This window comes from Limanda limanda, chromosome 13 (genome assembly GCF_963576545.1).
Source record: "Limanda limanda chromosome 13, fLimLim1.1, whole genome shotgun sequence".
In the NCBI taxonomy this organism is placed as follows: Eukaryota; Metazoa; Chordata; class Actinopteri; order Pleuronectiformes; family Pleuronectidae; genus Limanda; species Limanda limanda.
The window spans coordinates 117,501-142,500 of record NC_083648.1 but is presented as its reverse complement, the minus strand read 5'-3'; the positions used below and the strand labels follow the sequence as shown (position 1 = coordinate 142,500).

The 25,000-nt window shown below is 48.9% G+C and overlaps 4 protein-coding genes across 5 annotated transcripts in view; 1 reads left to right on the top strand and 3 right to left on the bottom strand.

Moving 5' to 3' along the window:
* Positions 1-969, top strand: part of rpp40 (ribonuclease P/MRP 40 subunit) — a 4,580-nt gene extending 3,611 nt beyond the window's left edge. The window contains exons 7-8 of the mRNA XM_061085137.1: positions 1-64; positions 233-969. The exon at positions 1-64 is cut by the window's left edge and continues 71 nt beyond it. Coding sequence (XP_060941120.1) covers positions 1-64; positions 233-431 — 263 coding nt within the window. The 3' untranslated portion in view covers positions 432-969. The remainder of the gene's footprint in view (positions 65-232) is intronic.
* Positions 970-979: 10 nt separating this feature from the next.
* On the bottom strand, positions 980-9,534 carry cdyl (chromodomain protein, Y-like). Its single transcript, XM_061085124.1, has 7 exons — positions 9,374-9,534; positions 5,235-5,958; positions 4,788-5,035; positions 4,470-4,642; positions 4,178-4,388; positions 2,176-2,319; positions 980-2,069 (listed from the first exon to the last, which is right to left on the bottom strand). Exons 1-7 carry the CDS (start codon positions 9,395-9,397, stop codon positions 1,911-1,913), a joined length of 1,683 nt encoding a protein of 560 aa, XP_060941107.1. The 5' UTR covers positions 9,398-9,534; the 3' UTR covers positions 980-1,910.
* A 657-nt stretch (positions 9,535-10,191) lies between these two features.
* LOC133018704 (protein disulfide-isomerase TMX3-like) lies at positions 10,192-16,077 on the bottom strand. 2 transcript variants are annotated; one of them, XM_061085129.1, is made up of 16 exons: positions 15,645-16,077; positions 15,309-15,360; positions 14,927-14,969; positions 14,342-14,465; positions 13,884-13,929; positions 13,695-13,775; positions 13,390-13,489; positions 13,226-13,303; positions 12,284-12,350; positions 12,044-12,142; positions 11,170-11,227; positions 11,045-11,098; positions 10,915-10,971; positions 10,643-10,772; positions 10,493-10,561; positions 10,192-10,406 (listed from the first exon to the last, which is right to left on the bottom strand). In XM_061085129.1, the coding sequence occupies exons 1-16, from the start codon at positions 15,676-15,678 to the stop codon at positions 10,242-10,244; spliced, it is 1,257 nt and encodes a 418-aa protein (XP_060941112.1). In that variant the 5' UTR covers positions 15,679-16,077; the 3' UTR covers positions 10,192-10,241. The 2 variants fall into 2 exon arrangements, with proteins under 2 accessions (XP_060941112.1, XP_060941113.1); XM_061085130.1 differs by having other exon boundaries at positions 12,044-12,139.
* A 3,405-nt stretch (positions 16,078-19,482) lies between these two features.
* Positions 19,483-23,487, bottom strand: si:dkey-154p10.3 (oocyte zinc finger protein XlCOF6). Its single transcript, XM_061085135.1, has 6 exons — positions 22,986-23,487; positions 22,847-22,907; positions 22,525-22,701; positions 21,057-21,190; positions 20,144-20,267; positions 19,483-19,760 (listed from the first exon to the last, which is right to left on the bottom strand). The coding sequence occupies exons 1-6, from the start codon at positions 23,410-23,412 to the stop codon at positions 19,607-19,609; spliced, it is 1,077 nt and encodes a 358-aa protein (XP_060941118.1). The 5' UTR covers positions 23,413-23,487; the 3' UTR covers positions 19,483-19,606.
* Positions 23,488-25,000: the final 1,513 nt, after the last annotated feature.

Below are 25,000 nucleotides of genomic sequence, written 5' to 3'. Positions count from 1 at the left end.
TGAGCGTCTCCGTCAGTGGCCTGCTGCTTCCTCAGGACGTCCAGCGGCTCGTCCAGGAGATCAGGTGACGCCTTCTTTCCTGGTTGTCGTGACTACAACTGACGTGGATGACTTCAGAATCACGGCTCTGTGATGACGGGCGTCTGACATGAGGACGTACCGTTTCTTTAACTGCAGTTCGTCAGATTTCTCTGGAACAAACGTGTTTATCGTTTCCCCCCCGCTGCTGCAGGCGTCACCTGGAGCAGCCGGCGCCGGCGCCCTGGGCGTCTCTGACGGTTCACGGCTTCGTGGACAGTCCTGTATCTTGGGGGGATGGTGAGCACGGAGTCCTGATAGGAGGAGAGAACTTCTACAACCTGCTGATGTTCCACGACCACACCTACCACCTGCACCTGGCCACAGGGTCACATGACACCTGTCCACCGTGATGACGTCATCAGCCTTCAGCTTTATAGGAACTTTAATCAGGTTTCGTTGTATAAACTTGTTTCTCGTCAACTTAATAACTTATTTAAAATAAAATTGTTTAGACAAAATATAAAACAATCTGAGGTTGAAAAAAGTTAAATTGAAATAAAATTCTTTTTTAGATTTTTGAATGTTTTTGAAACTGAACTTTGGTTAAAATGTCATAATTATAAACCGCAGCTCTGCTTTGATCTTTATGTTCATGTTGATGAAAGTATCTGTCTGAGTCCGAGAACATTTTTTTACTGATTGATTTTAGATGTTCTCTGATATTTATTATTCACGTTAATAACTCACACACAGAATGAGTTCATCTGTGAAGTTTTTATTCTTCATGACTCATCAGCTGATGAATTATCTTTCTCTCAAGTTATTTTGTGGTAAATATAAAAATGTCACTAAATCTATTTCCAGTTGTGTTTTTCTGCAGTTATGATGAGAATCAGCTGATCGTTATTTACTAAAGTTTTTTCATTTGATCCTTTCAAAATAAAATAACAACCATCACTTCAGACTGAACAGTTTTTTATTTCACTGCTTCAGTTGTGTTTGTATAAAAGCTTGTCCAATGACTTATAAAAATTCCTTGTTATTGTTTGTGCGGCTGGTATTTGTAACGTCAGCACAAATCAAACCTGGTTCACAAAGAATTTAAAGGAGCAGTTCAACATTTAAGTAAATCCTCGGCTAAGCTCTGGATGGATGAGCCAGAGTTTTCTGTGTGTAGATTATTACCTGTTATGAATCTACAGCTGTTTCCAACTTTAATAATGAACTGTTGAACTGCTTCTTTAAAATTATTCGTTTAAACTTTGACGTGTGACGGAATGGATCACAAGTCCGACAGGCCACGCCCACACTGCATCAACACAGGGTTCTTTACCCATGACTCAGCACTGTTACTGTGACAGTGAGCAGGAGTCAAACCTGTAGTGTCCTGATGGGAGAGCTGCAGAGGAAACTGAGGTCAAAGGTCAGCGTTAATGTCTTGCTCCTGCACGGAGCGAATTCTGGGAGACGGTCCTGTTCTCTGTTGTAGTTCAGTTTCATATCTGATTGAACAGCGTTAGCCTAGCTTAGCATTAAGACTGGAAGCAGAAAGTTGTTTGCGTTATTTTCCTTATTCCTAAATAATCGAATGCAGAAATCAGCTGTTTTTGTCGACAGTCATCGAAACACCGGTTTGTGTTTCACCAGACGACATCTGTCCAGTTCAAACTGTTCCAATGTGTCGGACGCTCCCGAAGAAACCCGGAGGCCTGAGAACAGAGCGAGGCTAACAGTGTCCCCCTGCTTCCAGTCTTTGTGCTAAGCTAGGCTAAAACCGTTCTGCTGAAACCATAACTTAAAGTTGAACAATAAACATTCTGCCTTTCACGCCGAGTCACCGCATCCAACTCAGAAGTGCTGAGTCACAGGTCCAGGTGGTGGTGGAGGTTCTAGCAGAGCTCGGTTCTCCGCTGCAGGAACTGCAGGATGGAGTCGGTTCCCTGTGACGAGCCCCACACTCGCTTCAGGGCTTCACACTCGCGCTCGTTGGCTTGCTCCAGGGCACTGCGGCTGGTGTTCCTCATCAGAGCTTTGGACTCCCGCAGAACCTGCAGACCAGGAACCAGCAGAGACACAGCGTGAAGGAGAGTGTGTGAATGAGTGTGTGTTAGTGTGTGTGTGTGTATTAGTGTGTATTTGTGTATATAGACTGACCAGCGAGTCGACTGACACCAGTTCTTTGATCCTCAGCATCACTTCCTGTGTGAAGGTTCCCGGCCACAGAACCTGAGACACCAAACCTTTACAGCACGCCTCCTGAGCCGTCAACTTCCTGCCACTCAGCAGCAGCTCGTTAGCCTGGAACACAGCAGAGGGTGAGAGAGGGCGAGAGAGGGCGAGTGCAGCGATGGGGTGAGAGAGGGTGAGTGAAGCGATGGGGTGAGAGAGGGTGAGTGAAGCGATGGGGTGAGAGAGGGTGAGTGAAGCGATGGGGTGAGAGAGGGCGAGAGAGGGCGAGTGCAGCGATGGGGTGAGAGAGGGTGAGTGAAGCCATGGGGTGAGAGAGGGTGAGTGAAGCGATGGGGTGAGAGGGTGAGTGAAGCGATGGGGTGAGAGAGGGTGAGAGAGGGCGAGTGAAGCGATGGGGTGAGAGAGGGCGAGTGCAGCGATGGGGTGAGAGAGGGTGAGTGCAGCGATGGGGTGAGAGAGGGTGAGAGAGGGTGAGTGAAGCGATGGGGTGAGAGAGGGTGAGTGCAGCGATGGGGTGAGAGAGGGTGAGTGAAGCGATGGGGTGAGAGAGGGTGAGTGAAGCGATGGGGTGAGAGAGGGTGAGTGAAGCGATTGGGTGAGAGAGGGTGAGTGCAGCGATGGGGTGAGAGAGGGTGAGTGAAGCGATGGGGTGAGAGAGGGTGAGTGAAGCGATGGGGTGAGAGAGGGTGAGTGAAGTGATGGGGTGAGAGAGGGTGAGTGAAGCGATGGGGTGAGGGTGAGAGAGGGTGAGTGAAGCGATGGGGTGAGGGTGAGAGAGGGTGAGTGAAGCGATGGGGTGAGGGTGAGAGAGGACGAGTGCAGCGATGGGGTGAGAGAGAGTGAGAGATGGTGAGTGCAGCGATGGGGTGAGAGAGGGTGAGAGAGGGTGAGTGCAGCGATGGGGTGAGAGAGGGTGAGTGCAGCGATGGGGTGAGAGAGGGTGAGTGCAGCGATGGGGTGAGAGAGGGTGAGTGAAGTGATGGGGTGAGAGAGGGTGAGTGCAGTGATGGGGTGAGGGTGAGAGAGGGTGAGTGAAGTGATGGGGTGAGAGAGGGTGAGAGAGGGTGAGTGCAGCGATGGGGTGAGAGAGGGTGAGAGAGGGTGAGTGCAGCGATGGGGTGAGAGAGGGTGAGAGAGGGTGAGTGCAGCGATGGGGTGAGGGTGAGAGAGGGTGAGTGCAGCGATGGGGTGAGAGAGGGTGAGAGAGGGTGAGAGAGGGTGAGTGCAGCGATGGGGTGAGAGAGGGTGAGAGAGGGTGAGAGAGGGTGAGTGCAGCGATGGGGTGAGAGAGGGTGAGTGCAGCGATGGGGTGAGAGAGGGTGAGTGAAGCGATGGGGTGAGAGAGGGTGAGTGCAGCGATGGGGTGAGAGAGGGTGAGTGCAGCGATGGGGTGAGAGAGGGTGAGAGAGGGTGAGAGAGGGTGAGTGCAGCGATGGGGTGAGAGAGGGTGAGTGCAGCGATGGGGTGAGAGAGGGTGAGAGAGGGTGAGTGCAGCGATGGGGTGAGAGAGGGTGAGTGCAGCGATGGGGTGAGAGAGGGTGAGTGCAGCGATGGGGTGAGAGAGGGTGAGTGAAGCGATGGGGTGAGAGAGGGTGAGTGAAGCGATGGGGTGAGAGAGGGTGAGAGAGGGTGAGAGAGGGTGAGTGCAGCGATGGGGTGAGAGAGGGTGAGTGCAGCGATGGGGTGAGAGAGGGTGAGTGAAGCGATGGGGTGAGAGAGGGTGACTGCAGCGATGGGGTGAGAGAGGGTGAGAGAGGGTGAGAGAGGGTGAGTGCAGCGATGGGGTGAGAGAGGGTGAGTGCAGCGATGGGGTGAGAGAGGGTGAGTGAAGCGATGGGGTGAGAGAGGGTGAGAGAGGGTGAGTGAAGCGATGGGGTGAGGGTGAGAGAGGGTGAGTGCAGCGATGGGGTGAGAGAGGGTGAGTGCAGCGATGGGGTGAGAGAGGGTGAGTGCAGAGGAGACTGACCGCGGCGAGCCCCATGATGCGTGGGAAGGTGAAGGAGGAGCAGGCGTCCGGCGTCTGGCCGTAGGAGGCGTACGGCGTCTGGAACCAGGCCTTCTCATTGGCCCACACCACATCACAGAGTGGCAAGATGGCCGCACCGAGGCCCAGCGCCGGCCCGTTCACGGCCGCCACGATGGGCTTCCTGAACTGGATGAAGGTGTTGACAAAGGTCCTGCAGTGGAGGAAGCAGAGGTCAGAGGTCAACACCTCTACCGGAGGACAGGGTCGCCGTCGGGTCTTCAGCGAGCATCACCTGATGGTTTCAGCCATTTTGATGCTCTCCTTCTTCCGGTCGTCCGTCAACAGTCTGATGAAATACAGGAAGTCCAGGCCGCAGCAGAAGACGCTGCCCACAGCGCTGACCAACACCAGCTTACTGTCATCTGATGCCGCGGTCGCCATGGCGCTCTGGATCTCCTTCATCACCTGGTGGAGACAAGGAGACAACAGGAGCACCATGACATGTGGAGCTGGACCTCAGAGTGTGGACTTGTGATTATAGGATTGAGGACGGTGACATCACACAGTGCTGGGGGAGGAGACTGCTCTGTGTTGGGGGGGGTGGTCCCACCTCAGGGTTGAGCGTGTTGTTCTCAGAGCTCTTGGTGGACAGCAGGATGTGGGTGAAGCCGTCTTGCTTCTTCACCACGATGTCTCGGTAGCGGTAAGCGCTCTCTGTCTGTCGAACACTGAACCTCAGGCGTTTGTCGAACGCCGAGCGCTCCTCCAGGCGACGCTTCCCTGTCACACTGGTTGCCCCGGCAACAGCACTCTGCCCACCTGACGTCCCGTTGGCCGCCTCCAGTAACGCAGCGTTTCCTGTAGGAAGCAGATCACAGGTGGTTCCAGTCCTTCAGTCTCAGACCAGGGTCACTTATAAACAACAGCTTCTTTGTATAAGTTCATTAAAGTCGTTTTGAAAAAATGTCTGAGACTAAGATTATGATTTAGATTTCTGAGATGTCCAAACAAGCTAATGTGATAGCCAATCAGAAACATGCAAGCTATGTGACCTCACCTGTGCCGCTGAGGGAGCGCATGGCAGCAGGTGTGATGGGCACTCGGGGGGGGGGCAGAGGGATCTGGCTGCGGGGTCTGGTCCCCATGCGGGCCCTCTCTTCTCCAGGCCCAAGCTGGACTCCGGACGGTTTCTCCAGAAGAGCGACCTCGGGTGGGACCTGGTGAGCTTCTTGAGGGCCGGCCTCCAGGCTGTGAGCCGCCTCGCTGGGAGACTCCTCCGAGTCCAGGCGCCGGTTCATCGGACTCTTAGGAACCAAGATCTTGATGCCGGTCTTGGAGAGATCCACGCTGCGGCGGGCCGAGCAGACCGGAGCCGCCGACATCAGGCCACTGAACCTGTGGGCCAGCAGGGCCTGGCGAGCGCCCACTGAGGCCGGCCCGGTCAGACCACCGGGAGGCAGGTGGGCTGGACTCCCCTGGTTACAGTCGGCAGTTAAAACCACACTGACGTCACTGCGAGCTGAGGCGCTGATCGGCGGCCTGAAGGCTGGTCTGTGGGCAGAGATGTAGTGGAGGCTCGGCGAGCTTCGGGTGGAGCGCATTAGCGTGCTGTCTTTCTCCCGCACTGCGTTCTGACGGTTAAACTCGTGGACGTAGATCATACACGCCGACAGGTGACTCTCGGGCTCCCAGGTGTCCTCCTCTGAACCGAAACCTCTCCACCTGACCAGGTACTCCAACTTCATCTTCTTGTTCTTCCTCTTATCGATGATCCTCTCCACCTGCAGGAGGCGCCGCAGCACAGGTCATTCAAATCAACCAAAACAACAGAAGAAAAAAGAACATTAAAATCAATTATCATCAATAATCTGTTATCACAGTGGTCTTCGATGACCCCTGACCCCAACATGTATCTGCTGTGTCTCTGGATTGAGTCACTCGACCAGACTCACCAAGTTAACACCAGATAACACCCGGCTGTCACCAGCTAACACCCGGCTGTTACCAGCTAACACCAGCTAACACCCGGCTAACACCAGCTAACACCAGCTAACACCCAGCTGTCACCCGGCTAACACCAGCTAACACCCGGCTGTCACCAGCTAACACCCGGCTGTCACCCGGCTAACACCCGGCTGTTACCAGCTAACACCAGCTAACACCCGGCTGGGATGCACCGATCCGATATTTGTATCGGTATCGGCGGGTGACTTAGAACTGGTGCGGACCAGGGGAATCCGACTGTTTAATTAGTAACGGTATCGGATCGGTATCGGCCGATACTAAACCTCAGATATCGGTATCGGAGGTGAAAAAAGCGGATCGGTGCATCCCTAGTTAACACCAGCCAACACCCGGCTGTTACCAGCTAACACCCAGCTGTCACGCGGCTAACACCCAGCTGTCACCCGGCTAACACCCGGCTGTCACCCGGCTAACACCCGGCTGTCACCAGCTAACACCAGCTAACACCCAGCTGTCACCCGGCTGTCACCCGGCTGTTACCAGCTAGCATAAGTTAACACCCGGCTGTCACCAGCTAACACCCGGCTGTCACCAGCTAACACCAGCCAACACCCGGCTGTTACCAGCTAACACCAGATAACACCCGGCTGTCACCAGCTAACACCAGCTAACACCCGGCTGTTACCAGCTAACACCAGATAACACCCGGCTGTCACCAGCTAACACCCAGCTAACACCCGGCTGTCACTAAGCTAACACCCAGCTAACACCCGGCTGTCACCCGGCTAACACCCGGCTGTCACCCGGCTAACACCCGGCTGTCACCAGCTAACACCCAGCTAACACCCGGCTGTCACTAAGCTAACACCCAGCTAACACCCGGCTGTCACCCGGCTAACACCCGGCTGTCACCAGCTAACACCAGATAACACCCGGCTGTCACTAAGCTAACACCCAGCTAACACCCGGCTGTCACCCGGCTAACACCCGGCTGTCACCAGCTAACACCCAGCTAACACCCGGCTGTCACTAAGCTAACACCCAGCTGTCACCCGGCTAACACCCAGCTGTCACCCGGCTAACACCCAGCTGTCACCCGGCTGTCACCTGGCTGTTACCAGCTAGCACAAGTTAACACCCGGCTGTCACCAGCTAACACCCGGCTGTCACCAGCTAACACCCAGCTAACACCCGGCTGTCACTAAGCTAACACCCAGCTGTCACCCGGCTAACACCCAGCTGTCACCCGGCTAACACCCAGCTGTCACCCGGCTGTCACCTGGCTGTTACCAGCTAGCACAAGTTAACACCCGGCTGTCACCAGCTAACACCCGGCTGTCACCAGCTAACACCAGCCAACACCCGGCTGTTACCAGCTAACACCAGATAACACCCGGCTGTCACCAGCTAACACCAGCTAACACCCGGCTGTTACCAGCTAACACCAGATAACACCCGGCTGTCACCAGCTAACACCCAGCTAACACCCGGCTGTCACTAAGCTAACACCCAGCTAACACCCGGCTGTCACCCAGCTAACACCCGGCTGTCACCCGGCTAACACCCGGCTGTCACCAGCTAACACCAGATAACACCCGGCTGTCACTAAGCTAACACCCAGCTAACACCCGGCTGTCACCCGGCTAACACCCGGCTGTCACCAGCTAACACCCAGCTAACACCCGGCTGTCACTAAGCTAACACCCAGCTAACACCCGGCTGTCACCCGGCTAACACCCGGCTGTCACTAAGCTAACACCAGATAACACCCGGCTGTCACTAAGCTAACACCCGGCTGTCACCAGCTAACACCAGATAACACCCGGCTGTCACCAGCTAACACCCAGCTAACACCCGGCTGTCACTAAGCTAACACCCAGCTAACACCCGGCTGTCACTAAGCTAACACCCAGCTAACACCCGGCTGTCACCAGCTAACACCCAGCTAACACCCGGCTGTCACCCGGCTAACACCCGGCTGTCACCAGCTAACACCCGGCTGTCACCAGCTAACACCCAGCTAACACCCGGCTGTCACTAAGCTAACACCCAGCTAACACCCGGCTGTCACTAGGCTAACACCCGGCTGTCACTAAGCTAACACCCAGCTAACACCCGGCTGTCACTAGGCTAACACCCGGCTGTCACTAGGCTAACACCCAGCTGTCACTAAGCTAACACCAGCTAACCCCTAGCTAACAACAGCTAACACCCAACATTCACCCAGCTCACAACAGCTAACACCCAGCTACCAACAGCTAACACCCAACTAACAACAGCTAATAACAGCTAACAACAGCTAACACTCAGCTAACAACAGCTAACACTCAGCTAACAACAGCTAACACCCAACTAACAACAGCTTATAACAGCTAAAAACAGCTAACACTCAGCTAACAACAGCTAACACCCAGCTAACAACAGCTTATAACAGCTAACACTCAGCTAACAACAGCTAACAACAGCTAACACCCAGCTAACAACAGCTAACACTCAGCTAACAACAGCTAACACTCAGCTAACAACAGCTTATAACAGCTAACAACAGCTAACACTCAGCTAACACTCAGCTAACAACAGCTAACACCCAGCTAACAACAGCTAACACCCAACTAACAACAGCTAACACTCAGCTAACAACAGCTTATAACAGCTTATAACAGCTAACACTCAGCTAACAACAGCTTATAACAGCTAACAACAGCTAACACCCAGCTAACAACAGCTAACACTCAGCTAACAACAGCTAACACTCAGCTAACAACAGCTTATAACAGCTAACAACAGCTAACACTCAGCTAACACTCAGCTAACAACAGCTAACACCCAGCTAACAACAGCTAACACCCAACTAACAACAGCTAACACTCAGCTAACAACAGGTTATAACAGCTAACAGCTAACACTCAGCTAACAACAGCTTATAACAGCTAACAACAGCTAACACTCAGCTAACAACAGCTAACAACAGCTAACACTCAGCTAACAACAGCTTATAACAGCTAACAACAGCTAACAACAGCTAACACCAGCTAACACCAGCTACTTCCAGAAGCTTACTGTGGCGATGAGCTGACTCGATCAGTAATGTTTACCTCCGGCTAGTCACGTGGTCACCTGTTAGTTTAACTAACTAACCACTTAGTTACTTCCTTTGAGTTCCCCACTTTTACATTAACTCTGAACGCTACCGCTAGCTAAGATTAGCATTAAAGTATTAGCTCGCGTCACCTCGTAGAACTCCTCCGTCGCCATGGAGACTGTGCGCGTGCACGAACAGCTTCCAGGAGTGAGTTCAGGTGAGCACGAGCATGAGAAGGATGTGCGCGTGGCTTCCTCCTGACTCCGTGTGCGCGTCCTCCGGGTCCGAGGCTAGCTGCTAGCTGCTAGCTGCTAGCATACCAGCAGCTCCACGACACATCCGGTCTGACTCACCTACAAAATAAAAGCCCCAGACCGCTGCTCGGTAATGGTTTAAACTGAATGAGATTCTTTTCACTATAATCAATGGAATGTTTATTCATTTCTAAAGATTCCAGGTTTTCTGTTTTTGAGTTGTTCAAACCCTTAACATGTTGAAACATTACAATCTGACACACACTTGAATTGATCAATCCAGAAAAAGTTATTAAACATCTTAATACATTTTATACATGAATTAAACATGTTTAAAAAGTTCAACGTGAGTCAAGATGAGATGAAACTGCTTCATGCTATGTTATTTATATGAGAATACTGCTTCAATGATCTGTTTGACTTATTCTTTCAATTTATTCTAAATTATATTATTCTCTAAACATGTTAAAGATCTTTCAGCTTTGCTGGACTCTGATTGGACCATTTCATCAGTGATGTCATGAATCCATGGTGTTTAATTGTTTACCTGATTTTACATTATTACATTTCAAAGTAAGAGAGAATGTTTAATAATCAAATTTCTTCTCCTTCTTTTATAGTTCATCATCAGTGTTGTTGAGGTAAAAACACAAATCACTTTTCAACATTTTGTAGATTTTCAGTGAAACGTTTCTCAGACTTGGACAAATTGATAAGAAACAGGTTTGATTTTATTTGACAAAGACGTTTCCGCTCGTCCTCGTCAGTCGGACTTCTTGTTGGTCACTGTTTTGCATTGTTCTGATGCGTCTTCGTCTTCCCCGGCGCCGCCTCGGGCTTTACAGCACAGGTAGAGGAAGACGCTGGCGATGACGAGCGGGAAGCTGAGTAGGAAGAAGCCAAGCAGTGGAGCCTGGACGAACAGCGACTGGACAGATAGAGGACACAAAGGTCAGAGGTCAGGAGACAGGCAGTCAGGTAGACAGGCACCGGGCTGATGATGTCACCACTTACACTGAGCAGGAGTTTTGTGTCGTAGACGAGGCGTCTGACACGTTGGACGACATCATTTCCTCCCTGACACTGGAAACACACGACAAACAGAGGTTCAGAAACAAAAGTAACCGTGGAGTCTTCTCCACCTGGGAGTCTCTCCAGACTCACCGGGATGCTGCCGTCCAGAATCCCCTTCAGGAAGTCGTGGAGGTGTTGCTCTGTATCCACGGCGCCTTGTGGCAGGAAGTAACCATCGTTGGACAAGTTAACCACGACAAACGTCGGTACAATCACGTCCCTGAGAACAAAGACAGACACCGTAATACTGAGAGTATGTCCAAGCAAATGGGTGAACCCCCCCCTCCTCTAACGATCTTCCTCATTAATGTGCGTGCGTGTGTGAGTCTGGCCTCTGGACCTTCACCACTTCACTGACTCACTTCATCATCAGTCCGTTGATGAAGGCGTTTTCCTCCATGAAACCAAAGGAGAAGTTTCTAAAACACAGACACACTATCAGCTTTTATTGTGTGTTTTCTGCTCAGTGATTTTTCTAAATGAAACACTGACCTGCTGTAGGTGTCTCTGTAATCTGCAGCCACTTTCTCCATGAGAACTTTGTACCTGAACGGGTGAATCAGACGTCACAGGAAGTTCACACCTGTTTACCTGATGGACAATCGTTGGATATTTACCTCACACTCCTTTCACACATGTTCTTCTCCTCCAGCAGCACCAGCGACACCAGTTTACCTGCAGGGGTCAGGGGAGGTCACTTCAGCTGGTCAAAATAGCATCCTCAAATAGCAGTTCCTCTAACGTCCACCAGGTGCTGCTGTGATCAAACTTCTACTATACTGAGGTTTTCCTAAATAACATTGTTTTTGAATATCACCAGTGGGATATTCCATGGAAGGGGTTAAATGCTAATCCTGGCTTACTTGGATGAGTCCGGCTAATTAACTGAGAGATCCGTTCAATGGCTTACATTAATTCCTGCGCAGTAACCATAGTGACGTGTGCTTCAGAGCTAGCCTGCTCTCTACCAAGGCCTAGCTCCATTTAGTTAGTGTCTAAAAAAATGCCGGACACTGGGAAACAAGTTGTCAAAAAAAAGTCCCGTCCCATGTTTTTTCTAAACTCATGCTTTTATCAGTGATCAGAATAATACAAAAATAATATTTTTTTGTCACAAAGTTGTTGTACTTTATCTTGTATCAAGTTTGTGTTTGTTGGGATGTGACAGATTCAAGTTGATGAGGTCAGAGTCAGAGGCTTCACACAAACGTCATCATGCTCATTCACAGTAAATGTTGTGTAGTGATTCAAACAGATCTGATATCAAACAGATTCACATCCACAGTCTGACTCCAGTTCTCTGACTCTTCATTCACTGAATGAAAACATGTCGGCTGTGGAGGAAGATTAACAGCACGTGTGAGTTTGTAATAACTTCTGCAGCTTCTGATCCTGATCCTGACATTGAGCTGTGTGAGGTCAGGTCTGCCTGTCTGTGATGACATCACACAGGTGGGTTACCTGTGTGATGACATCACACCGGTGGGTTACCTGTCTCTCCCATGGCGTACAGAGTGTAGCTGTCGATCTTGGAGAAGTTTGGGAAACGCTCTCTGTTGATCCACAGCCTCAGTTCTCCGTCACGTTCTTCTGAAAGACAATCACATCTCACACTCAGGTCAAATGACTCATCACTGAGCAACACGTCAGATGATGGTTTGATATATTTGGATCTTTTCTAGATGGAGTCTGTTGTCAGCAGGTACAGAACCAGAGTGTTTTCAGCCTTACCGCTGTAGGTGAAGTAGGTTCCGTCTTTAAATAGAACCACGGCCGGCAGAGACGTCAGAGCGATGACCTATGATACAGACGGACTTTAATAACTCATGAGTCCAGGTGTGAAGACAGATGTTCTGCACTTTCCTCCTGTACAGCTGAAGATGTTCAACCATTTGTAAAAGCATCAAACATCAGCAGGTATCGATAGAGTTCGATAGAACCCTACAGTATTTGACTATGTTCTTCTGTTCTTTATTCTACGATGTTCTCCTGGGGCCTCATTTATAACTGTAGACACAAAACGGAACCTGAAACTTGCGTACACCACTTCTCACGCAAACTTTGGGATCTGTAAAAACAAACTTGACGGTTTGCCTCCAGCTTGAATTGGATCTTTTCTTATTTCCGGTTCTTTCTCTGGTCTTCACTCTCTCTCTCTCTCTCTCTCTGTCTCTCTCTCTCTCTGTGTCACAGCAGCAGAGGATCAGTGAGTTTAGTTTATTAATCACATCACTGCTGTCCCATCACATGTCTTCACCTCCACCTCACTAACAAACACCTCATGTCAGTGTCACAAAGTTTCTCTTCCTCTTCTCATCGCTTGATGCCGTGACTCCGGCAGGACTCACGGTGGAAACCCACTGGTCAGCAGCATCATTTAATATTCATGAGGTGCTTTGCATTGACCATTTATGGTTGAAAGTGGGCGTGTAGAGGGCGGAGTAAGATGCAGATCCCCGTGGGAATGTCTCCAGGTGGACTGGGATTTATAAAGTGAGCATCGCATGCAGGTGTGCGTGCACATGTGTTTATCAATCAGAATTTGTGCGTATGCCATTTCAGGCTTTTGTGCGCCCGTACGCTTTTAGTTTGAATCCCACGCTCTGTTTTATAAATGAGACCCCGGATCTCTGTCTGTTCTACTGTGTTCTCCGGTTCCTTCAGTCATGTGACCTTTGGTAGAACGTCTCTGGCAGCAGAGAAGAAGTTGGTGTGAACGATCAGATGTTCTGCAGCAGCCGAGAAGTTTCCCTGAAAAACAACAGAGGTCAGAGTGTGTGTGAGAGTGAGTGTGTGTGTGTTTGATAGTGTGTGATAGTGTGTGATAGTGTGTCTACCTTCAGTTGTGATGTGGCTCCTACATACACAAACATGACATCATGGCGGCTCATTGCGTGTTGGAAAAGCTGCAGACTGTTCAGAGATCGAACTGAGGGCCTGAACGAGACACACACACACACACACTGATAAACATAAATACACTCACTCACACACACACACACACACACACTGATAAACATAAATACACTCACTCACACACACACACACTGATAAACATAAATACACTCACTCACACACACACACTGATAAACATAAATACACTCACACACACACACACACACACACGCACACACTGACTCACCCTGACACTCGATGTGTAAACTCCATTATTTCTTCTTTTGTTCTTTTTCCTGAATAAACATATTTCAAGTTTTTCTTCCACCTGAAAACAAACATGGGTTCACACATGATCTCATTATTGATCTGTATAAATAATCATTCAGCCTCTTCTGATTGGCTGGTGTGCAGTGATGTCACAGCGAGGACTCACATGATGATGGCTGGATAACCTCTGACCTTGAACTCTTCTGCCAAACCTGGAAGAAAACACAAGCTCAGCTGTGACCTCTGACCTTTGCCCAATTTTTAAGGTAACAGCTGATTAAACATCATGAATTAAACACAACGACGATTTCTTATAAATCTTAATTAATACTGATGTTTCCATGGATAGAAGAAAACAGGTCAGAGCAGAAAGTTCATGAACATATTTTTTCTATTTTATTTATAATCAGACTGAACCTCACACAGAAGCCTGTGGTCACCACGACAACAGGAAAGAGTCAAATGAGGTCACAACCAAAAGTGCTGTGAGTCGAGTCACATAGAGACGCACTTCCTGTACATTTAATTTATTTTGGGGTCTAATGAGCGGAGATTATTTCAGAATATTTATTTTATTATTGTTTCACTGTGTGGCTGAGTCAGGTGATAGGTGGTAAAACTGACCGGTGTTGGCGGTGGCGTCTGATTTGCCGACATTGACTGGAGAACCAAGACTCTTCAGTTCTGATCCAATCTGATGCCAAACAGGATCCAGCTGTTTACAGAAGGAACACCAGGGGGCGTAGAACTGCACAGAGAACAACACAACATTATCACAATGGGTTTGCAATGAAAGTGTCTGGGTCAACAGAGATTACCTCATCTTAACAATATATGGTATAAATCATCGTTAAGAATATTGATCTGACAAAGGATATTGATTACCTGCACATGACAGTTGTGTGTGTGTGTGTGTGTGTGTGTGTGTGTGTGTGGATGACGTATCTCAGGGGAAATAAAATGTCAAGTGGGAATAAGAGGTGTTGGAACACCGGGATGCTACATAGCTACACTAAAGGTTGTGTCTGGTAGATAAGATTGAAACTTTCTTTTTACTACTGATTTCACTAAAGTCACTGGAGATACAGATCATCTGATCACGTAGTTACTCAGATAACCTCTGACTCTCTCTCCTCAGATCAAATCATTTTTACAAATGAACATAGAGCTTTTTCTTTGATGAATCTGAAACAATAAATGCATTCGTACTTTGATAAGCCAGATGTCGTCGTCTCCTCTGGTTTCCATGAAGCTGTTAAACACCATCAGATTATAAATTGATTAGTTTCTGATTATTAACAAGCAGCAGATCAATGAAGAAAGATGATCAGCAGCTGTAGGAGGCTCATAAACAAAATAGTTCACAGTGAAAACAAAGATCCATTTAGTAGCTTTTGATAACATGAACTTCATCAACAGAATTTTCACTGCGACAAAATTAAATAGAAAACATCTACGAATCATAACTGGACCGACCGAATCAGCTGAGGATCATGTGACACAATCAAAAGCTCCAGATCGGCTTGTAAATGGATGGAGAGAATATTTATAAAAGGTTCAGTAAAGATTGGACGAAGCTGTTTGTACTCACGAGTCGTCCAGCTCCTCCACGAAGGACGACACCAGTGACGCACACAGCAGCACTGACGACAACAAACACAAATAAACAACACTAACACTAACCCTAACTCACACTGACTCACATTTAAATATGCGCTTTCAGTCATATTACAAAGTCTTCACCAGCAGGTGGCGCTCTGAACTGTTCAAACTGAAGCTGTTGAGGAGCATGAAATACAGTCGAAGCACCAAAAAGTGAGTAAGTCAAGCCTGAGTTTAATCAAACCGATTAGAAACCAGGTGAGTCATGTGACTCACAGTAAAGTGTGAGAGTGACTCAGTGATTTAGAAAGAGTTGAGAACGTACCTGAGAGCAGGACCGAGCTCTTTCTGTCCAACATGTCGACTGATTAACGGAGATTAGCGGCACCGAGTTTATCTGCTAACTGCTGACAGACGAGCACGCTGCTAATCTGATGGATTAACTGCTTCAGGCCACTCAAGCTTTATTGACAGCAGCTGTGCATTGACAACAATAGAGTCTACAGAGACTGATCAAATATATAAATACATTTTAACGTCAATAAGCAAAACAGGACATGACGTTTTCTTTCTGTCTTATCAATACCTTCCATCACAACCACTTCCTGCAGGCCTTCACCTTCTTCCTCAGTTCACCCCCCCCCCCGGGTAGATGATGGGGTTGTGGAGGGCGGAGGCCTTGGCGATGACAGTAGGGATTGAGTTCATATATGGAGTCAGCAGGTGTAACCACAGAGTACTGGTTGACCACTAGCAGGTTACTGGTTGACCACTAGCAGGTTACTGGCTGACCACTAGCAGGTTACTGGTTGACCACTAGCAGGTTACGGGTTGACCACTAGCAGGTTACTGGCTGACCACTAGCAGGTTACAGGCTGACCACTAGCAGGTTACTGGCTGACAACTAGCAGGTTACAGGCTGACCACTAGCAGGTTACTGGTTGACCACTAGCAGGTTACTGGTTGTTGACCACTAGCAGGTTACTGGTTGACCACTAGCAGGTTACTGGCTGACCACTAGCAGGTTACTGGTTGTTGACCACTAGCAGGTTACTGGTTGACCACTAGCAGGTTACTGGCTGACCACTAGCAGGTTACTGGTTGACCACTAGCAGGTTACTGGCTGACCACTAGCAGGTTACAGGCTGACCACTAGCAGGTTACAGGCTGACCACTAGCAGGTTACTGGTTGACCACTAGCAGGTTACTGGTTGACCACTAGCAGGTTACGGGTTGACCACTAGCAGGTTACTGGTTGACCACTAGCAGGTTACAGGCTGACCACTAGCAGGTTACTGGTTGACCACTAGCAGGTTACGGGTTGACCACTAGCAGGTTACTGGTTGACCACTAGCAGGTTACTGGCTGACCACTAGCAGGTTACAGGCTGACCACTAGCAGGTTACAGGCTGACCACTAGCAGGTTACTGGTTGACCACTAGCAGGTTACTGGTTGACCACTAGCAGGTTACTGGCTGACCACTAGCAGGTTACTGGCTGACCACTAGCAGGTTACTGGTTGACCACTAGCAGGTTACAGGCTGACCACTAGCAGGTTACTGGTTGACCACTAGCAGGTTACTGGTTGACCACTAGCAGGTTACTGGCTGACCACTAGCAGGTTACGGGTTGACCACTAGCAGGTTACTGGTTGACCACTAGCAGGTTACTGGCTGACCACTAGCAGGTTACTGGTTGACCACTAGCAGGTTACAGGCTGACCACTAGCAGGTTACAGGCTGACCACTAGCAGGTTACTGGTTGACCACTAGCAGGTTACAGGCTGACCACTAGCAGGTTACTGGCTGACCACTAGCAGGTTACTGGTTGACCACTAGCAGGTTACTGGTTGACCACTAGCAGGTTACTGGCTGACCACTAGCAGGTTACTGGTTGACCACTAGCAGGTTACTGGCTGACCACTAGCAGGTTACTGGTTGACCACTAGCAGGTTACTGGTTGACCACTAGCAGGTTACAGGCTGACCACTAGCAGGTTACTGGTTGACCACTAGCAGGTTACTGGTTGACCACTAGCAGGTTACTGGTTGACCACTAGCAGGTTACTGGTTGACCACTAGCAGGTTACAGGTTGACCACTAGCAGGTTACTGGTTGACCACTAGCAGGTTACTGGCTGACAACTAGCAGGTTACAGGCTGACCACTAGCAGGTTACTGGTTGACCACTAGCAGGTTACTGGTTGACCACTAGCAGGTTACTGGTTGACCACTAGCAGGTTACTGGTTGACCACTAGCAGGTTACTGGTTGACCACTAGCAGGTTACTGGTTGACACTAGCAGGTTACTGGTTGACCACTAGCAGGTTACTGGTTGACCACTAGCAGGTTACTGGTTGACCACTAGCAGGTTACTGGCTGACAACTAGCAGGTTACAGGCTGACCACTAGCAGGTTACTGGTTGACCACTAGCAGGTTACTGGTTGACCACTAGCAGGTTACTGGTTGACCACTAGCAGGTTACTGGTTGACCACTAGCAGGTTACTGGTTGACCACTAGCAGGTTACTGGTTGACACTAGCAGGTTACTGGTTGACCACTAGCAGGTTACTGGTTGACCACTAGCAGGTTACTGGTTGACCACTAGCAGGTTACTGGCTGACAACTAGCAGGTTACAGGCTGACCACTAGCAGGTTACTGGTTGACCACTAGCAGGTTACTGGTTGACCACTAGCAGGTTACTGGTTGACCACTAGCAGGTTACTGGTTGACCACTAGCAGGTTACTGGCTGACCACTAGCAGGTTACTGGTTGACACTAGCAGGTTACTGGTTGACCACTAGCAGGTTACAGGCTGACCACTAGCAGGTTACTGGTTGACCACTAGCAGGTTACTGGCTGACCACTAGCAGGTTACTGGTTGACCACACGGAGAGGAAGGTCACTCAGGAGGGAGGAGCAGATTCCTCTCACAGCAGAGTAATTGGGTTTATTTTAGTTATTCATATTCTCCTAAGTATTTTTTTTAAATTAGTAAATTGTTGTCCTTTGAATTTGCTGACTCACCTCTCACTAGTGGAATGAGGTAGGAGGCGGTTTCCTTCCCTTTGCTACAGGCGAGTGGGTGTGGTCAGCTGGTCTTTGTTTACATTGCCGTGCACAGCGTGAGTCGTGTTCACGTGAACCAGTTTCAGCCGGATCACTTCTGATTAACCGGTCAAACTTCTCACGTTGTATTTAATATCTATGCTATAGGGTTTGGGGTTCTTTGCCTTAATGTTTAGATATTTTTAGTAGTTGTATTTGATTTTTAATAAATGTTTATCTTGAACTTCCTGTTAGTATTGAATATGAAATGACATTTTGTATATTTCCTTCTAGCTTCACGCTGTTTCTACAGTGTCATGTGATCAGGTGAAGCATCAGTTTGGGAGTCTCTTGCTTTGCCAGCCATGAGCTGTTCCACCGTTACAGAATCCACGACATCACTTCCTCCTGGACCCTGGCTCCCCTCAGCGATGTGACCTGACCCGGCTGTGAACTCTGCTGACCTACGACTGCTCAGCCACATTCCCGAGCACCAACAAGGTCAAGTTTGCAGACGACACAGGATTGGTGGAACTAATTTCCCGCAACGATGAGATGGAGGAGAGGCTGGAGGTGCAACAACCGGAGGCCCCCTCCTCTTCATCCCCAGCTTCAAACACATGGAACACCAAGTTCGTTTGATACTCTATTGCTATATTGGCTTTATTTCATTGCCTTTATTTGCTTATTTGCTCTAGTTTTTAGATTGTAGTGCTGTATTTTATTGCTGCTTACCGGGACCTCAGTACTTGTTTCATTCTCTAAGTACCTCATGGTTTGGAATGACAATCGACTTCTTGAACCTTGAATATTTATGAAACCAGTTAACACTTGAAACGGTTCAGTAGACTCCAGGCGAAGCATCTCAGTGTGTCTGTCTCAGTTCTTAAGGTCAAATTAAATCTAATCTGTTCAATAAGATCTTTTTTTCCTTCTTTCATAACAGATTTTCTAAATGTAGTCATGTTGAGGGTCCCTGAGTAATTCCTAAGTTTGTTTTTAGGGTGAATGAAGAGATTCAAGGGGCTCAGCAGAATGATGTCATCATCGTCAGCGTTGGGACGCCGTGCTTCACCACCGCAGCACGAGTCCGGCTCTGACTTACTCACACACTGATTCAGTTTTTTACATTTTATTTTCGTTATCAATAAAAACGTCTTTAAAGTCTGACTGTGACATCATCAGTGTGGTTCAGCCCACAAGCCAAGAGTCCAGTAAGGGCGTTTAGCCACCGGTGGGTTCACAGAGCGGCGTGCTGCGAGGGGGCGTGGTGTCTGCGAACGTGTCTGAGCAGCAGCTGGCGGTCCGGGCTCGAGTACACACACTGTCGGCATGGAAACGCCTCACCTGTGTGGTGACGGCGAGCATGGAGGTCCAGACTCTTCTTCTGGATGCTGAGGAAAACACAACCTGTTACTATGGTAATCAAGGGCCGCCCTAACAATCATCACTATGGCAACCACAGTGTGTGTTACCTGCTGTAGTCACAGTGTGTGTGTTACCTGCTGTAGTCACAGTGTGTGTGTGTGTGTGTTACCTGCTGTAGTCACAGTGTGTGTGTGTGTGTGTTACCTGCTGTAGTCACAGTGTGTGTGTTACCTGCTGTAGTCACAGTGTGTGTGTTACCTGCTGTAGTCACAGTGTGTGTGTGTGTGTTACCTGCTGTAGTCACAGTGTGTGTGTTACCTGCTGTAGTCACAGTGTGTGTGTGTGTGTGTGTTACCTGCTGTAGTCACAGTGTGTGTGTTACCTGCTGTAGTCACAGTGTGTGTGTTACCTGCTGTAGTCACAGTGTGTACATCGGTGAGGTTTCTCTTGACTGTGAGTGCGAGTGTGTCTGATCAGCGAGCTGCGGTCGATGGAGGCGTACGCACACTGACCACACCTGTACGGCTTCTCACCTGACGAGACACAACACACAGTCATCAACTTACCGCCTGTGTGCTCAGGTGTGTGTTAGCTGTGTGCTCAGGTGTGTGTTAGCTGTGTGCTCAGGTGTGTGTTAGCTGTGTGCTCAGGTGTGTGTTACCTGTGTGTGTCCTCAGGTGTGTGTTACCTGTGTGCTCAGGTGTGTGTTAGCTGTGTGCTCAGGTGTGTGTTAGCTGTGTGCTCAGGTGTGTGTTAGCTGTGTGCTCAGGTGTGTGTTAGCTGTGTGCTCAGGTGTGTGTTAGCTGTGTGCTCAGGTGTGTGTTACCTGTGTGTGTCCTCAGGTGTGTGTTACCTGTGTGCTCAGGTGTGTGTAAGCTGTGTCCTCAGGTGTGTGTTACCTGTGTGCTCAGGTGTGTGTTACCTGTGAGCTCAGGTGTGTGTTACCTGTGTGTGTCCTCAGGTGTGTGTTACCTGTGTGCTCAGGTGTGTGTTACCTGTGTGCTCAGGTGTGTGTTAGCTGTGTGCTCAGGTGTGTGTTACCTGTGTGTGTCCTCAGGTGTGTGTTACCTGTGTGCTCAGGTGTGTGTTAGCTGTGTGCTCCTGTGTGTGTTACCTGTGTGTGTCCTCAGGTGTGTGTTACCTGTGTGTGTCCTCAGGTGTGTGTTACCTGTGTGTGTCCTCAGGTGTGTGTTACCTGTGTTCTCAGGTGTGTGTTACCTGTGTGTGTCCTCAGGTGTGTGTTACCTGTGTGTATCCTCAGGTGTGTGTTAGCTGTGTGCTCAGGTGTGTGTTACCTGTGTGTGTGCTCAGGTTTGTGTTACCTGTGTGTGTCCTCAGGTGCTGCAGCAGTGAGGCCCTCAGGCGGCTGCAGTAGGAACAGTGTGGACAGCTGAACGCTCTCTCTCCTCCGTGGACGCCCCGGTGGCGCCTCAGCGTCAGGCTGGAGGAGAACTTCCTTTAGATCAGACACATCACAGTCAACAGGTGCCACACCTGGACTAACGCTGCAGCTACTCTTTGTAATTTTGTGCGTGATTGTTTACGTTGGTTTAGAAAATGGCGTAAGCAATAAAAAAACAGATTCATATAAATAATGGTTAAATGTAACACGCACATGCCCCGCCCTCTACACGCCCACATTCAACCATAAACAGTCAATGCAAAGCACCTCATGATTATTAAATTATCCTGCTGACCACAGTACTTATACAGTAATCCGATTACTTCACACATCAGTGGATCCTAACCTCCACGCATTATTTGGCAATAGAGGTTTGAAGGTGAACACATCTTATGTGTTTTTTGTAAGTGATCTCCAGTGATCTCATTTTCTATATCTTTTTCAATTAAAGGTGTTTGTTGCATGAGCCCAAATAAAGCTGTTGGTATTAATGTTAAAGTTCGGGGCTTACGGACACTTGATGACACCACAGGAGCCAAATGTTTTTTCTGTAGTTGTTTACGTTTGCTCACCAGTTACTTTTTGTATTAGATTCTGCTCTTACACTGTTTCCCCCTGAGACTCCATCACTGTGGTGAGGAAGTAATTAGGGAATTCTCATTTTTCGATGGAGCATCCCTTTAAGAACATATTGAGGATCATAGGATTTATGTCTGATTTAGAAAAACTTGTCAATGTAACTATCTTCAGCTGACTTACAATCATAATGGTTTGTTCAAAGCAGATTTCAAAATGCTGCAGCTCGAGTCCTCACCAACACCAAGAGGTCTGAGATCTTTACACTGGCTCCCTGTCTATCAAAGAATTTGTTGGTTTACAAAGAACTGAAAGCTTGAGATGATCTCCTGCTACGTGAGATCCTCTAAAGGTTTAGAGGACCTCACGTGAACCATCTAACCCTAACCCTAACCCTCAGGTCGTCTGGAACTGATCTGCTCTCGGCCTCCAGAGTCAAAACTTAACGGTGAGAAGCAGCGTTCAGTTTTTCAGCTTCATGTTTGAAACAAGCTCCAGAGACTTGCAGGTCATTTGCAAATCGTAGTTCTTTTAAATCAATGCTAAAAATGTTGACACAGCCTCATACCATTACTACATTTTAGTTAGTTTCACTCTTTTATTTCTAATTGTATCTATTCATTCTTTTATTCTGTATTTATTCCCCACGCCGGTCACGTCAGTTGCTGGTCTCCAAGTCCACTTATTTACTAAATCATATCATAAACTTGCCTTGACTTTATGTTATTCATTATGTGTCTTTGTATTTGCACCACAGAGGAGCAGCAGGCTTTCTTATGTGTGGGCTGGGGGGTTGTGGGTAATGTAGTCACCTGTGACACAGTGAGCAGCAGAACTCCGTCTCCTTGGCCTCCGCTTTTTCTTCTTCTTTCTTTTTCTTTCTCCTGGTCTTCTTCTTCTTGCTGTTGGTGTTGCTCTGCAGTCGCCTGCCAGTCGGACCAGGAAGCATCACTCTCAGGCTGGTCTCTGATTGGCTGCCAGCTGTCTGTCTGTGTCGCACAAACATCTTAATGTTAACGGAACATTCTGTCATTACATGAATTTGAAGATTGAAGTGATCGGTAATTTAAAGCTCAGAGAGGGTCATCAGAACAATGTCAATAAAGTTTTTGTGACAGTTCCTCGGGCATCCACCTGTCTGTAAGCTCCGCCTCCTTGCCTCCTGCTTGTCTAATCAGTCGGCGCTTCCGTCTCTCTGCAAGAATCAACGAGTTGTTGATTACTGATCATTTTAATATTGAGGACTGATTATAGATAGATCATCAGAACTGACCTGAGCAGTTACTGTGGCCATGAGCGTTTTGTGATGCAACACTCCTGAACGTCCTCAGACAGACAGAACACGGCGCCGCCACCGCCTCCTCCTCCTCCTCTTCCTCCCTCAGTACCTTCCTGCAGTGGCTCCTCCAATGAGGTTCGAGCTCCTCCCAGCTGTCGGCCGTCCAGCTGCAGCGGACGCAGCCGAAGCCGCCGGACGCTCGGTGAGACCGGATGTGAACGTCCAGGAGCCGCTGGGACGGAAGCATCAGAGGACACAGGAGACATGGCAGCAGAGTCCTCGTCTGCTTCCTGTCATCCTGGGACGCACGGGGGGGGCGCTCTGGGGGAGGAAGGTGTTGGGTTGGGGAAGGGGGGGGGGGATGTTTGGCGGCTGAGGTGCGACAAAGTCCGAGAGTCATGAGGTGAGCAGACTGAGCCATCTCCTCCTTAGTGGCGGGGGGGTTGATGTGACAAGACAGATCCACTGAGCCCCCCTGCAGATGGAAGATGGACTCTTCCTCCTCCTTCTCCTCCTCCTCCTCCGCCTCCTTCTCCTTCTCCTCCTCCTCCTCCTCCTCCTCCTCCTCCTCCTCCTCCTCCTCCTCCTCCTCTTCTTCCTCCTCCTCCTCCTTCTCCTCCTCCTCCTCCGCCTCCTCCTCCTCCTTCTCCTCCTCCTCCTGCTCCTCCTCCTCCTCCTCTTCCTCCTCAAACAGCGTACTGACCTAATGAGGAGAAGAGACACAGACGCCTCACACATCCAACTGTCTTGTGTGTGTGTGTGTGTGTGTGTGTGTGTGTGTGTGTGTCTCAGGTGTGTCACCTCACAGGTGTGTGCGACCTGCAGTCCTCCCTCCGTGCTGATGTCACAGGTGGGCGGGCTCATGTTGTCCAGCATGTTGTAGAGCAGGAAGTCCTCGTCCTCGTTGCTCTGCTTCGAGTGTCCGTTCAGGTCCAGCTGATAGGGCGACGCCCCCTGCTGGAGCCCCGCCTCATCTCCACCCTCAACCCCACCCCCTTCATCCGCCTCCCCCAGATAGGCGAGGGCGGGGGGGCGGTGCCTCTGCAGCAGGTGGCTGTTGATGGCAGGCTTGAGGCCGCAGGTGAACTGACAGAGTTTACAGCGGTACAGCTCCACCAGGAAGGACTCCACCAGCCCCCCCGCCCCCCCCGGCAGACCCTCCACCTCCCCACAGTACAGACTGGAGACCACCGCCCCCCCCACCACCTGCAGAGGGACAGGGCTGATGTCACGGTACCTCTGCTTCACTGATGACATCACCACCACATCAGCAGGCTTCAGCCGCTGTCCTCTGATTGGACAGAAGAAGCAGAAACATCAGATATACCAAACATGTTCTCCATAAAATCATTTAAATCTCATCAAAGAGTTCCATCTCCAAACAATACATCAAGCAAATCCCTAGAATATTAGTTAAAGAATAAAAAACTGTATAACTCCTCCTTCTTCAGAGACCACCACGGATTATAATCAGACAATAAGAAATCATTCCTAAAATATACACAATAGAAGTGCAATAAAATTCTGCTTTTTTCTTTTCAATGTGCAGTAAAACCATTAATGTGCAATTTGACTAACATACTGTTTTTGTTCATAATATGAATTCAATATCATTTGCAATATCCAGTATTACTTACTCCTTTATCATTGGTACTTACTGACCCTTTATTTAAGGGTTAGTTCCTCTGTCGAATGTTACTTTGCTTCTCTTATTCTCGATTCTATACAAATGACTGTGTTTGTGTTTGTGTAACTAGATTCACTTCACTCATGTTTCTCTCAAACGATTCAACAGCATGTTTCCAAGCAGCAGATGAGTCGACAGGAAACGGAGCTAACGGAGCTAACGGAGCTAACGGAGCTAACGGTGAAATGAAGTAGCAGCTGCAGCAATAATGTTAAACGTTATAACGTTAAACAGAAATATAAATTAACACGTTCACACTCACCTGAAGAGACACTATTTACTTCCTCTACTTCTTCTTCTACGATCTGAAAGGAAACGTGGT

Coding starts and splice junctions, on each gene's coding strand:
- cdyl (XM_061085124.1), bottom strand. CDS start 9,397: ATGGCGACGGAGGAGTTCTACGAG. Junction 5,959..9,373: donor CGACGGAGGAGTTCTACGAG/GTGACGCGAGCT, acceptor CGCCTCCTGCAG/GTGGAGAGGATCATCGATAA. Junction 4,643..4,787: donor ACAACACGCTCAACCCTGAG/GTGGGACCACCC, acceptor TGTCTCCACCAG/GTGATGAAGGAGATCCAGAG.
- LOC133018704 (XM_061085129.1), bottom strand. CDS start 15,678: ATGTTGGACAGAAAGAGCTCGGTCCTGCTCTCAG. Junction 13,490..13,694: donor TTTACACATCGAGTGTCAGG/GTGAGTCAGTGT, acceptor TGTCTCGTTCAG/GCCCTCAGTTCGATCTCTGA. Junction 12,351..13,225: donor CCAGAGACGTTCTACCAAAG/GTCACATGACTG, acceptor TCTGTATCATAG/GTCATCGCTCTGACGTCTCT.
- si:dkey-154p10.3 (XM_061085135.1), bottom strand. CDS start 23,412: ATGGCTCAGTCTGCTCACCTCATGACTCTCGGACTTTGTCGCACCTCA. Junction 22,908..22,985: donor TGGCCACAGTAACTGCTCAG/GTCAGTTCTGAT, acceptor TGATTCTTGCAG/AGAGACGGAAGCGCCGACTG. Junction 22,702..22,846: donor GAGGCGGAGCTTACAGACAG/GTGGATGCCCGA, acceptor TGTGCGACACAG/ACAGACAGCTGGCAGCCAAT.